Raw genomic sequence first — 12,237 nt, 5'->3', positions numbered from 1 at the left:
CAAGTCATCCCGCCCACAGCAAAGTTTAAGTACCGCCTGCCCTGCGGTAAAAAGAGGGTGAAATTCGTTTTTGTGCAAGCTTCATCGTTTTTGTTACAAAAGAAAAGAAGAGGGTAGCATGGGGAAAGGCAAAAATCTTGAAATGTACATGAGGTTAGACATAAGGTGCGAGGTGGCAAACACATTAGCACTGTAGGTCCACATTAGCAGCAGGACACATGATCAGGTTCACATAGGATGGTAGACCACAAATCAGCATGGTAGAGCCAAAAAAAAAGAAAACAAAAAGGTCCATGGCTAGCCTGGTGACAGGCGGTGGTCAGACCTTGTTCAACAGTCTGATGGTAACCGAGCCACGTGGAAGCTGTTCAGAAACCTGTGGTCTTGCCCTTAATACTACAGTAGGCCCCAGGCCATAGTCAACGGCCGTTTATGGCACTGTTTCTCAAACGTTCAAATTTCAAGATCTACCCCTTTTTATGGGGTGTGAACTGATTGTGGCTGGGGTGCTGCATATCTTTGATGGTGCATTATCTTTGATAATGTGCTCTTTGACTACAAATACCCACCCAAATACCAACAGACCCAAATACCAACAGACCCAAATACCAACAGAAAGATAGCATGACAGTCAGGATTTGATCATTTCAGCACCACGGACAGAGACACGGTGGGCTGGGCTAGAGGGCTAACTGCTGATCATTAATATAAATAGATGACTTGTTGGCAATAACATTTTGGAATTATGTAAGCAATTTACCCCGAGTGAGAGGACATTATGCTCTGATAATGTCCTGTGTTAGGGTGTTATCGGACGAGGCGAAGCCGAGTCCGATAACACCCTAACACAGGACATTATCAGAGCATAATGTCCGACCCCGAGTGGTAAATAGCTTTTCTACCACTTTTTCCCTTATACATGAAAGAAAACACATAGTTGTAACTTGCAAGGATCTTAAGTTACAATCATTATTGCCTATAAAACTTCCGCGAGACAGCAGATAGTTCCACCAACAACATCTTCTACTCACCAACAGATGGCGCCAACTCCATACTAATCCATGCGTCTAGCTTACAGCTAAGCTAACGTCAGTTAGAAGTACCGTTCCGGCCGTAAATAGAGGCTGTTCGCTTCCAGAAAGGCATAGGTTCAGAGAAAAGGGGCTTTAAAGTTGGCGGATTGCATTGGATCCAAATAAATCGGCGACTATAGCATGCACGTTAGTGAACATAGGACCGTTGCCACGGTCATTTGTTGGTTGGGGGAAAGGTGTTCCGACTACCTCCTGAAGTCCCCGGATGTACACTGAGGCTCATTGATCTCGGACACAACTTTGCGGCAGTAGTTCTCTCATAACCTCCGGAATTTAGCCAATCAGAATCCAGTATTTGAACACGTGACTCGAAAAAGTGGTAGAAGTTGTCCTTTGCAAGATAGTCAATTAGGCTGTCCCTATACAGCCCATACTGCTCTTTCATTTTCCTGAACCGATTATTTGACAAAGGTCACAATTTAAAAAGTGTTTATACATATGCTTGTCCACAGATGTAGATGTAATACCAAAAAAGAAAAGAAAAACTGTTGAAAATCCACAGTTATAGGCCAAAATGTGAAGCAGCCTGTCATAGCACCACCATGGTGCAGATTTGAAAGATTAGGGTTGGAGGGTCTTTCATGGCCTGTTTCACACCGATTGGTCCAGTGTTGGCCGAGATAGGCTGCTCACAGACAGACTCGCAGAAGGGAAAACAATAGTCTTCACATCCCGGCCTGGTGAACACAAAGAGTAAGTGACAGTCAAGTTGAAATGTTTACTTGCCCTCATGTCTCATATACGGTAGTATGTGTGTGGAGTGCCGTTGACTGTTAAGCCTAAATATTTGTAATATATCATTCGAATGCGTAAGAGGATGAGTATTAGAGGCTACTAAAAAGAAGAGCACATCGGTATCACCTTTACAACATTTGGAGGTCTTAACAGTCATGTGAATCACAATTATTGTTCTACTTCTAATGTACTCGGTGGTCATTGCTCTCTAAATCCTCATGCTGGCAGCTGGCCAGGTGGCCTGGCTGGGTGAGAGACTTCCGGCCTGAATTGTTGTCCCATTTCTATCTTGAGCATCCTCACAATTATTTTTCTTATGTACTGTATGTATGCCTTCTACTTATTGCACATTTCCCACTGGTGATAAATATTTACTGTAAATGCCCTAAGAGGTTAACATACAAATATATTTTATTCTTACTTTTATTATCATTTTTACTTAATTTTTATTACTTTTTGTAATTCTTATTATCTTATTATCTTCATTGTATTGTTGTATTGGCACAATCTCTGTCTCAACGTGTGTGTGAGTAAGTGACAAATAAATCCCTCTTGATTCCCTGTCTGCAAATAGAATCCTATTCACACACATACTGTACCCATCTGTTCCTATAGAGACGGTAAAGAAGCAGAATATATCTCTCTGTGTGTGTCTCTCTGTGCACGTACCTGCTCTGCATGTGCTCAGCATTAGCCTCAGAAGGCTCCTGTGTGGCCCTGTTTACAGCTGCACTTGAAGTTGTGTTAATTTGTGATGCTGTAAAGCAGCCATGGCTCTGATTTGTGCACAGTATTTGCTCGGTCTAAAATACCTGAACAATGGAGCTGTTTAATTGGAGGAGGGTTGAATGTGAGTCTGAAGCTGGAAGCTGGTTTCTTGTAAAAGATCTGACAACACGGAGACCAGACGTCCGCTGAAAGAGTGTGCTGTTTGGGACTTCCCATGGATACGATTTATGGCAGTGTCTACTTTGTGATTATGCTAATGTGAATAGCGAGCGGCTTAATTTGTGTTTCTGTAAAGCACGGAAATAATGGCTAACTTTGATCCCTACCCAACCCCTGCTGTCATCTGTTCGCTCCTACTGAGCCCTGGTATAGTTCCAGTAGCTCTGGCTGAGCCCAATTACATTTCGCTTCTACTGACTTCTGTTGCAGTTTGCTCCCACCAAGCTCTGTTACAGTTATCTTGTTTGGTGTGTGCAGCTATAGGAAGGTCCCAGGGGACAGCTGCAGTGGTGGAGACGTGGAGACCCGACTGGAGGGAGAGATGCTTCCCTGTCCTGTTGGAGGTAAGACTCCTTTCTTCTCTTCATTTAGATCAGGGGTCTTCAACGTTTTCAGGCCAAGGACCCCTTAGTTGAGAGAGAGATGAAGCAGGGACCCCCACAACCTGTTCATACTGTAGACTCCGTATAGTTTCATTGTTTGACAGCACAATCGTCAGTGTATTTTGGATTCATGTAAATGCGTGTTTTCAGATATTTAACCACTTGAACCGTCAATACTTAATAAACTTGACCTTTCACTCTGTACTTAGTCTGCTCTTTTTCCCCTCTACACCAAAGCTCTTTGGCGAGGCGTTGTAGCTTGTAGATCTGCTATTTTTGGCTAAAGTTCTCAGAATATGGACACTAGGGTTCAAGTGGTTAATATAAAAAAGGAGAAAAAAACTTTCTATCTCTCAAAGATTTGAAGGACCCTCTGTAGTAACTCTGAGGACCCCCTAGGGGTTCCGGACCCCCTGTTGAAGACCCATGATTTAGATTAGTGTTGTTCTTTTGCTGGTTTTGAACTTTGACCTAAATGTCAGTATACTGTATGTATATTACTGCCAGATGTAGGCAAAGCTATGCTAACCGTCTGCTCTGCAGAATCCGAGTGTTATCATGTACCTTTGAAAATTCATAGAATATTATCCACCATTATCCATTATTTCCGTTTGCGGGTGTTGTTAAAAGACCCCCGCAGGTCTTCTAGGATCGGGAAAAAAAAATAGCCGGCAGCGATAATCCAGTGCAGAGATATTGCCAGTTGACTGTGGCTTGTTTTCGCCCAAAATCGGCACAAAACAGAGAAAATTTGATTCAATTTTTTTTTAAACTAAAGTAAACCATCTTGGTTTCGTTCAGATCACATGACTTCTGGCTGCATTCTACTTGGGTGCTGTTGGGATCACTCACAGACTGCGGACCCGATTTGACGAGTGCTCACCGTGGCGTCAAATGATGAACGCACTCGTTAAAGAGTTAAAACAATATCCCTCCATTATAGTTTTACTTCTTTCTCAGTGTGAGAACATAACAGTATTTGTTCCCTGTGTTACGTTAGAGAGTAATGAGTTCATCTTGTACGCGGTGAGGAACTCCATCCATCGCTACGACCTGGCCACAGGCAGCGATCAGGTGCTACCGTTGGCTGGCCTCCGGGAGGCCGTGGCGCTCGACTTCGACTACGAAAGGAACTGTCTCTACTGGGCCGACATATCACTGGACACCATACAGGTTGGTACACACAGAGTGGAACCCAGGATATTTGTGCATTTGTGCATGTCCATGGGAACCAGACGTGATGTTGTCTTCTCTTCTGTCGTCTCTACAGCGCCTTTGTTTGAACGGCAGCACGGGACAGGAGGTGGTGGTGAGGAAAGATCTGCAGAACGTGGAGGCACTGACCTTTGACCCCATCAGCAGGCTGCTTTACTGGGTCGACGCTGGAGCAAAGAAGATAGAGGTACAGCATGGAGCTGTGTGTCTGCGTGTGTTTGTAATAAATTTAGTATATGCATTTGCGACTGCTATTTAGATTATTTGAAGGCTTCAGGGTCATCACCACATTGACAGTAGGTAGGGGAAGTTCAGTTTCAGCTTTACTCTGCTGACGACTGCTCAGATGGTCATGATGAGCAGCCATCAGGAGCTGTTGGGGGTTAAGTGCAAGCCCCCAGAACCAAGGGGGAGGGATGAAGCGCCATGGACATGGTGGCCGTTTGAGGTACTGCAGTTTGGGCTTCTAACCACATGAACGCGCTCTAGGCTTCTTTGTATTGACTGCATGTTCATAGCGGAAGTGCTCGTTCATGAATTGGAGCCCCAGCGCGTCCATGAACACAAACTATGATGCAAAATGCGTCACAGAAGCCCCACTACGTCACGTTTCAGAGGCGGAAGTACGCTTCATACGCTGGGTGACAGAACTCAATGCAAGTGGACGGGCGGGGATATCTGGTGTCCTCTCTATTCTTATTATAACTCTATGGTTAAGTGTCTCGCTCACGGACATATAGACGTGGGCGGGCCGGGAGCTCTCTGTCTACATGGTACACAACTGGTAAAAAAAAAAAACATTAGTGATCACTTCTCTCCTTGTTATAGGATTTAGTTGGCAAGTCACTCTTCATGTGTGTCTTATGTGTCTTCAGGTTTCCAACCCTGACGGAGACCTGCGTCACACTCTGCTCAACTCCTCTGTGCTGGAACATCCCCGAGCCCTGGTGCTACTGCCTGGAGAGAGGTAGCATGCAAGCACACACACACACACACACACACGCTAGAGATCTTCACGGGTCCAAAATAAATAACCGAAATCAAAATGGACCATCAAATTTCTTCCGATTCCGACCTGTTCCGAAATAATAATCAGATTACAAAACCAAACCTGAGTGGCCCCGTTACGGTCTCATCCGTCTTTTTTTATAGACCGTAACCCGTATCCCGGAAATGCGGCCATTCCGACCCGGCTCCAAGTGATTATGATAAAACACTGACCGGACCCGGTACGGGTCCCTCGGGTATTTGGGTAATTCCGGGGTCGGGGCCCCCGTGAAGACCTCTAGCGCACACACAGCACACACATTTTAATGCATTCCAAAAAATGCTGAATTTAGTTTCCTTTGTAAATGTCCTTGTTACTCTTACTGTCAACTTTATGCTGGATTTATTATTCACCCTTCAGTTCACATTAAGCGTGCTAAAGTCTGGAATGCAGTCAGCAGAACCAGTTTGTATTGCCATTTATTTTGTGGCTTTGTTGAATGCTCTATTCTGATTGGTCAAGCATGGCATTCTGCGGTGTCTTATTTCTCATTAACAGGCCACTTCTCTGCCTCCATTTATGTTGCTATGGAATGGGAGGCTTGTTAACTAACACAATTATTTTCTTAATCAATATTTGGTGCCTAAGTATTGATTTTGTTTGTAAGCAGCTGTGTAATAAGAAGCATAATATACAGCGAAGTGGTGATTATTATTGAAAAAAAAACTTGACAGGGCGAAGCATAACACCACACTGTACATTATCATTATCTAACACCTTGGTTGAATCTCTTAGACTGTTTTAAAAGTATGCATATTTAACACCATAAGAAAATACTGTACAGTAGACACAAAGCTCCTCTGTACAGAAGACTGTACTTACTGTTCTTACTGATCTTCAAACCAGAACACTAAATGAAAATTTATGCTCGATTGGACAACTGCTTCGGGGACCGAACCTTTGATCCTATGTGAAAATATATTTTAATATTAAATTATTTAATATACTACATTTAATAACCACCCTTTGTTTAGCGATTTTCAAAATGTTCTTTTCATAGAAACAAAGGTCGTATGGTCATGATTCATTGCGTGACATCATCATACCCGGAAGTTATGCGGGAACGCCTACTGAGTTGCAAAAAAACTACTTTCTGGCCTTGACAGCCCATACATCCAAACAGTAAAGTCCTATCTGATTGCATTGAACGACATTAAAAGATATTTAACTCACTTTGCCAATCACTTAGCCACTCGATTTGCCATTCGATATGCCATTCACTTGCGCATACCCTCTATACTTACCATATATCCAACTATTCCTGTACATGTAAATGCATATTTTCCCCTCTCTCTGTCCTCTGTAGCCTTATGTTCTGGACGGACTGGGGCGATCGTGCGGCTGGTGTGTACCGCAGCTACATGGACGGCTCCAACATCTCCTGCATCGTGTCTGAGGGTGTGCGCTGGCCCAACGGCATCACGGCTGATGATCACTGGCTGTACTGGACAGAGGCCTACAGCGACCGCATCGAGAGGGCTGACTTCACCGGGGGTCAGAGGAGCGTGCTCATGGAGGGGCTGCCTCACCCCTACGCCATCGCTGTGTTCAAGGTGGGACATGTGTTAGACACTCGATACAAACTGTATGGAGTCTGTAGAGACTAGTGAGACTGGATAGAAACTATATGGAGAGACTATACTTTATAGAGATTGGATTGAGACTATAAATATGATATGTTTAGACTGTATAGAGACCATTCCGATTAGATGGAGACAGTATAGTGACTATTTAGACTATACAGACTGGGTGGAGACTAAATGGACACTATACTGTATACTTCAACAGTATATGGAGAGTGAAAAAATGCATTTGGAATCATTAACATCTTACTAAGATCACATTTTTCCTGTCTGCAGAATGACTTGTACTGGGATGACTGGTCTAGAATGGGGATATTCAAAGCTCCCAAAGTTGGCTCACAGAACAATGAGCTGATTGTTGGCAGACTGACCGGAGTGATGGACCTCAAAATCTTCTATAAGGGAAAAACCAGAGGTGAGAGACCAACGACAACAAAGAGAGAGGGAGACAGAGAATCTAGGAGAGGAAACAAGGCTGGGTAGAGACATTAAGCACTCAATCTCGTTGGGAGATAAGCCCCTTAATTATCTGTAATTAAGGGGCTTATCTCCCATAGCATCTAAAATAGCCTTCTACTACTTCTATTCCTACTAAAACTACCTAGACCTTTACTGCAGTGGTTGGATGACTATGCAGTCTTCTCAATTATTTGATTAATCAAAAAAGGTTGTCACAGCTCTGTGGGTGGGTTCCAAACAGACTTCTTACTGTCGATATGGACTGTATTATTGCAGTAGTCCTATTTACCATTTTGTACTGTAATTTTGAGTTTGTGCTGTTCATTATGCACCTTTTGCTAAGATGACTTAAAAGTCAAATTAAATGCAAGTGAGTTCAGTGTAATCAAATGGAATCTCTCCTCCAGGTCATAATGCCTGTGTGGACCAGCCCTGCAGCCTGCTCTGTCTGCCCCAGCCAGGGCACCGACACACCTGTGTGTGTCCAGACGGAACCCCCACCATCACCATGCCTAATGGAGAGCTGCAGTGTCAGTGTCCCACTGGATACCAGCGACATAATAACACCTGCGTCAAGACGGGTGAGTCTCACTCTCATTCTCACTCTCTCTCCATTGCTGTACAGCTAGGGGAGTAACGATACATTTTAATAGCGATTCGTTACATATCACGATATATGGTTCACGATATGAGACATGGATGATATTGGTTCATTCATGGCGATACGATACGATTCAATTCAATGATTTAAAATCGATATAGTAACTATTTAGCAAAGAAATTAAATCTGTGTGAAAGGTGTGGATAATGCAGGTTTTTAAGAGAAACATGTATTATTATGGATATAAATAAGTAAACACAGTGATTATCTGCCAAATACTAGACATTGCACTTTGACGTGACACACATTTATCGATAGACCATGGCCAGTGTAGCTATATGGAAAGGAAAAGTAATTAAAACCCTCCTTTTGATTTTTTCTTCTTAAAAATGCTAAATACAATGCACAAGTAGGTAGTATCGATACAATCTAATTTCTCTTTTGGGTCATGGGCTAAAACATTTGGGAACCACTGCACACACTGTACACAGTATAATAAATAATGGTACGTACTGTATATGACTTTGGTTGACTAGACTTGAGTAATTTCCTAAACCCCAACCTTACCTCTAATTCTAACCCTGAAATAGCTCCTTGTAAAATTGAGGACAAGGACAAAATTCCTCAAATATACTAATACACGAAAACATGACTGGCCATCCATCCAGTTTGACTGCCTGAACAAAGTCTGACCTCTAGTTTGTTACCTCTAATGTTAATGTTTGATGGCAGCACAATTGATGGACTAAAGCCATAATGGACTAAAGAGGTGGACCTAATGAAATGAAAAATTAGCCCACCACAAGAACACTGGCTTTTATTGCATCTTATATGAACGTTTTATTATCAGTCTGTCAGTGTGTCCTACATGGTTCTCCAAATAAAGGCATGTGATTTTCGTTTGCTGGTTAGATATGACTGTTGTTACTTTCACTTGCACATTGTTGGCGAGAGTCACATCCACAGCTGATTTAGGATTGCAAAACCTTTGAGATTGTGTAGCACTGGGTTAGTTTTTTTGGAGTGTGCCAGATTACTGGCCTCAAACTAGAGGATTCAGTGTTGGTGTCCTGTATGCTATGGCAGAGTTCCTCAACACTGGTCCTTGGGGAACTCAGTTGTACTGCAGTTTTTTTTGTCTCTCTACCTTCTGTCCATGGCTGCTGTGGTGACTACGTGTTGCGTTCTGTCGGTGTTGTTTGGTGTTTGTCTGTTTTTTGTTTTTATGTTATATGTGAAAAAATGATTTGAATGCAAAAATGTAGTATGCCAAAGCAAATTCCTATGTGTATTACACAATGGTTAATAAAGTAATCTGAATCTGAATCTGAATTCTTAATAATCTGATGAAGGCATAGAGCCGAAACCAGTCCTGATTGCCTTGTTGCCTCTTTTCAAATAAAATAAAACAAGTTCCTGAGGGACACAACACAAGTGCTGGCATCGATCTATTTATTATGTAGTACCATGGACAGTTTTGAAGAAAAGTTGTCTGAGGAGGTATAGCAGGTATAAAGGACAGAAAGATGTCTTTGTACAGTATATTCCCTCATGTTAGCTTAAATGATCTCCCTCTTGTCTGTCCAATTAGAACACAGCTGTTTGCCTAACCAGTATCGCTGCTCCAATGGTCGCTGTATCAGTAGCATCTGGAAGTGTGACAGCGACAATGACTGTGGTGACATGAGCGACGAACAGGAATGTCGTAAGTAAAAAACAACAGTAAATCAACATTAAATGACATGATATATCACTGTAATAGAACGTTACATCTACTGTTGTCTCCTCTCAGCTATACTGTGTCTTGGTTAAACAAAAGGTTAACCCTAGCTTCCATATTCTGGGGGGAACATTATGTGAGCTTGTAGATACCAGATGTTTTCGACAAAGATATTTAGTGCCCCTTGGGAATCTGGTTAACTAAACTCTAACTAGCCCTTGGGAATACAGACACAAGTATAGGGTTTAAGCGGTTAAACAAAACACTAATGGAATACCTTTTAGAAAATGAAACTAATCATATCACTCTGTGTGTGTGTGTGTGTGTGTGTGTGTGTGTGTGTGTGTGTGTGTGTGTGTGTGTGTGTGTGTGTGTGTGTGTGTGTGTGTGTGTGTGTGTGTGTGTGTGTGTGTGTGTGTGTGTGTGCAGCCACCACATCCTGCGACCCGTCCATTCAGTTCCGTTGTGTGTCATCTGGTTCATGCATCCCTCTGGCCTTCAAATGTGATCATGAGGATGACTGTGGTGATGACAGTGATGAAGGACACTGTGGTAAGTCTTGACAACAGACTGCTGTGATCACACAGTAGCCTAAATGCCTGCATTCACACAGCCATCAACACAGTCCAGAGACCGATCTGCAAGCTCAAATCACGTTACAAGCTTGTACATGGGCTATTTTCTTTTTTTTTTTTTTTATATATATATCTTTATTCATGTCACATATGTTTCAACATTGTACATTAAACAAGTCAATATTGCAAAGACATTCTTTTTCTTTTTTTTTTTTCCCCTTTTCCCCAACCCTCCCCCCATATTGCTATCATTAATCACTCCTTGAAAATAATAAAGACAGTAACAATAAAAATAAATACAAAACAATAAATCAGCGTACACAATATGCACGATAGTAAAGAAAAATAGTTACACAAACAAGAATGGGCTATTTTCTACAAAGACTTGTGGTGTAGAGGGGGAAAAAATCACACCCAGTGTGAAGTGAGCGGTGCTATTTATACCAGTTTATCAGTGTGGTTGCCAGTAGGGCAACTGGTCTACGTCTCCTGCTCCGTCGGTTGCGCTCGCAATAAACAATATACAAACAAAAACATTGATTCAAGCAATGTTACACCTATTAAGAGCTACAATCTATTTTAGTTTTTTCGCTGGGGAATGTAAACAGACCCGCATCGCATGACGTAACGTCCGTTAAACGCAGCACTTCCGCTAGAAATCGTGGAACACACCGGAAGGCATATTGTCTACAGGGTGATCAGGAAGCAGCAAAATCGCAAACATAGCGTAAACAGCCAATCAGGAAGCAGCAAAATGATTACGGTCAATATAGCCAATCAGGAAGCAGTATTCTCTGTGACGTCACCATTATATACCATTATATAGAATAAGTCTGATTCTGATTGGTGTAGTTAGTGTAGTTGAGTTCTATAGGGGAGTGGTGACGTCTGGCTATCCAGGCAATAAATATGCAACCACACTTTTGCAGTTTCATTAAGTGTCCCGCGAAGCTTGGCCAATATGGGATGGGGCGGGACATACAGACGCGGAACATACGTACACACAGACAAAGCCAGATGTAGGAGCTGTTAGCACCGCTCAAAAAGGAGACCCCTGGGGGACTCTGATCCACAAAGAATAGGGATCAAGTGGTTAAAATACTGGTTCCTGACATCATGGCCCAGTTTAGAATCCAGTTTAGACCCCCTGGTTTCCATGTCCTCATAGACCCACTACATGTGGGTCTACGAGGACATGATGTACTGGCTTCCAGGGTGTCCTGGTTCTTCTGTGTCAACTCTGACTGTGTCGTGTTGTGTCTGTGTCAGAGTCTCACCAGTGTGGCCCAGAGGAGTTCCTGTGTGAGAGAGGCGTGTGCATACGGGAGTCCTGGCGCTGTGATGGAGACAATGACTGCAGGGATTGGTCAGACGAGGCCAACTGTACAGGTGATGAACCGGATGTCTCTGACATGACATACTGTAACATACCATAGTTTTGTTGAACTCTTTTGAGAGAGAGAATTATATTTCTGATAACCAGATATTGACAAAGTATATCCATTATTTTAAATAACTGACTAATAGTCTCAATATCTATGTATTCATATTATGTTTACCCTTTTTACAGATAATGTTTGTTTGGGGTTGAAGAGAGGATTGTGTATTTGTCCTATATATTTAAATATTCCAAAACTATGGGGCTTTTAAGCCGTGACATCATTTTGTAGTCAGACCTCCAAGCAGATTTATTGTCAATATCTGTCCCTCACTATTTCAACAGATCCGAGACAAAAATAACGACTAAAGTATAATTCTACCACTTTCCTTTCAACAACAAAGAGAAGAAAAATTAGTAAATAGTAAAAAGGTTCGCTTTTTTGGTGGGCAAAAGTTCTCCTCTGCCTACAAAATTATGTCAGACTTAACAGCCCCA

General features: G+C 42.5%; 1 protein-coding gene across 1 annotated transcript in view; it reads left to right on the top strand.

The window, feature by feature from the left end:
• Window positions 1-12,237, top strand: part of sorl1 (sortilin-related receptor, L(DLR class) A repeats containing) — a gene marked incomplete at its 5' end in the record, with an annotated part of 90,446 nt that overhangs the window by 60,513 nt on the left and 17,696 nt on the right. The window contains 10 exons of the mRNA XM_080731857.1: window positions 3,036-3,121; window positions 4,161-4,333; window positions 4,431-4,562; window positions 5,251-5,342; window positions 6,730-6,976; window positions 7,283-7,421; window positions 7,873-8,046; window positions 9,658-9,771; window positions 10,216-10,338; window positions 11,631-11,750. Coding sequence (XP_080587983.1) covers window positions 3,036-3,121; window positions 4,161-4,333; window positions 4,431-4,562; window positions 5,251-5,342; window positions 6,730-6,976; window positions 7,283-7,421; window positions 7,873-8,046; window positions 9,658-9,771; window positions 10,216-10,338; window positions 11,631-11,750 — 1,400 coding nt within the window. The remainder of the gene's footprint in view (window positions 1-3,035; window positions 3,122-4,160; window positions 4,334-4,430; window positions 4,563-5,250; window positions 5,343-6,729; window positions 6,977-7,282; window positions 7,422-7,872; window positions 8,047-9,657; window positions 9,772-10,215; window positions 10,339-11,630; window positions 11,751-12,237) is intronic.

The sequence above is a fragment of the Nannobrachium achirus genome (genome assembly GCF_963921795.1).
Source record: "Nannobrachium achirus genome assembly, chromosome: 8".
In the NCBI taxonomy this organism is placed as follows: domain Eukaryota; kingdom Metazoa; phylum Chordata; class Actinopteri; order Myctophiformes; family Myctophidae; genus Nannobrachium; species Nannobrachium achirus.
The sequence above is the reverse complement of the archived record's forward strand: the minus strand, read 5'-3'. Positions and strand labels throughout refer to the sequence as shown.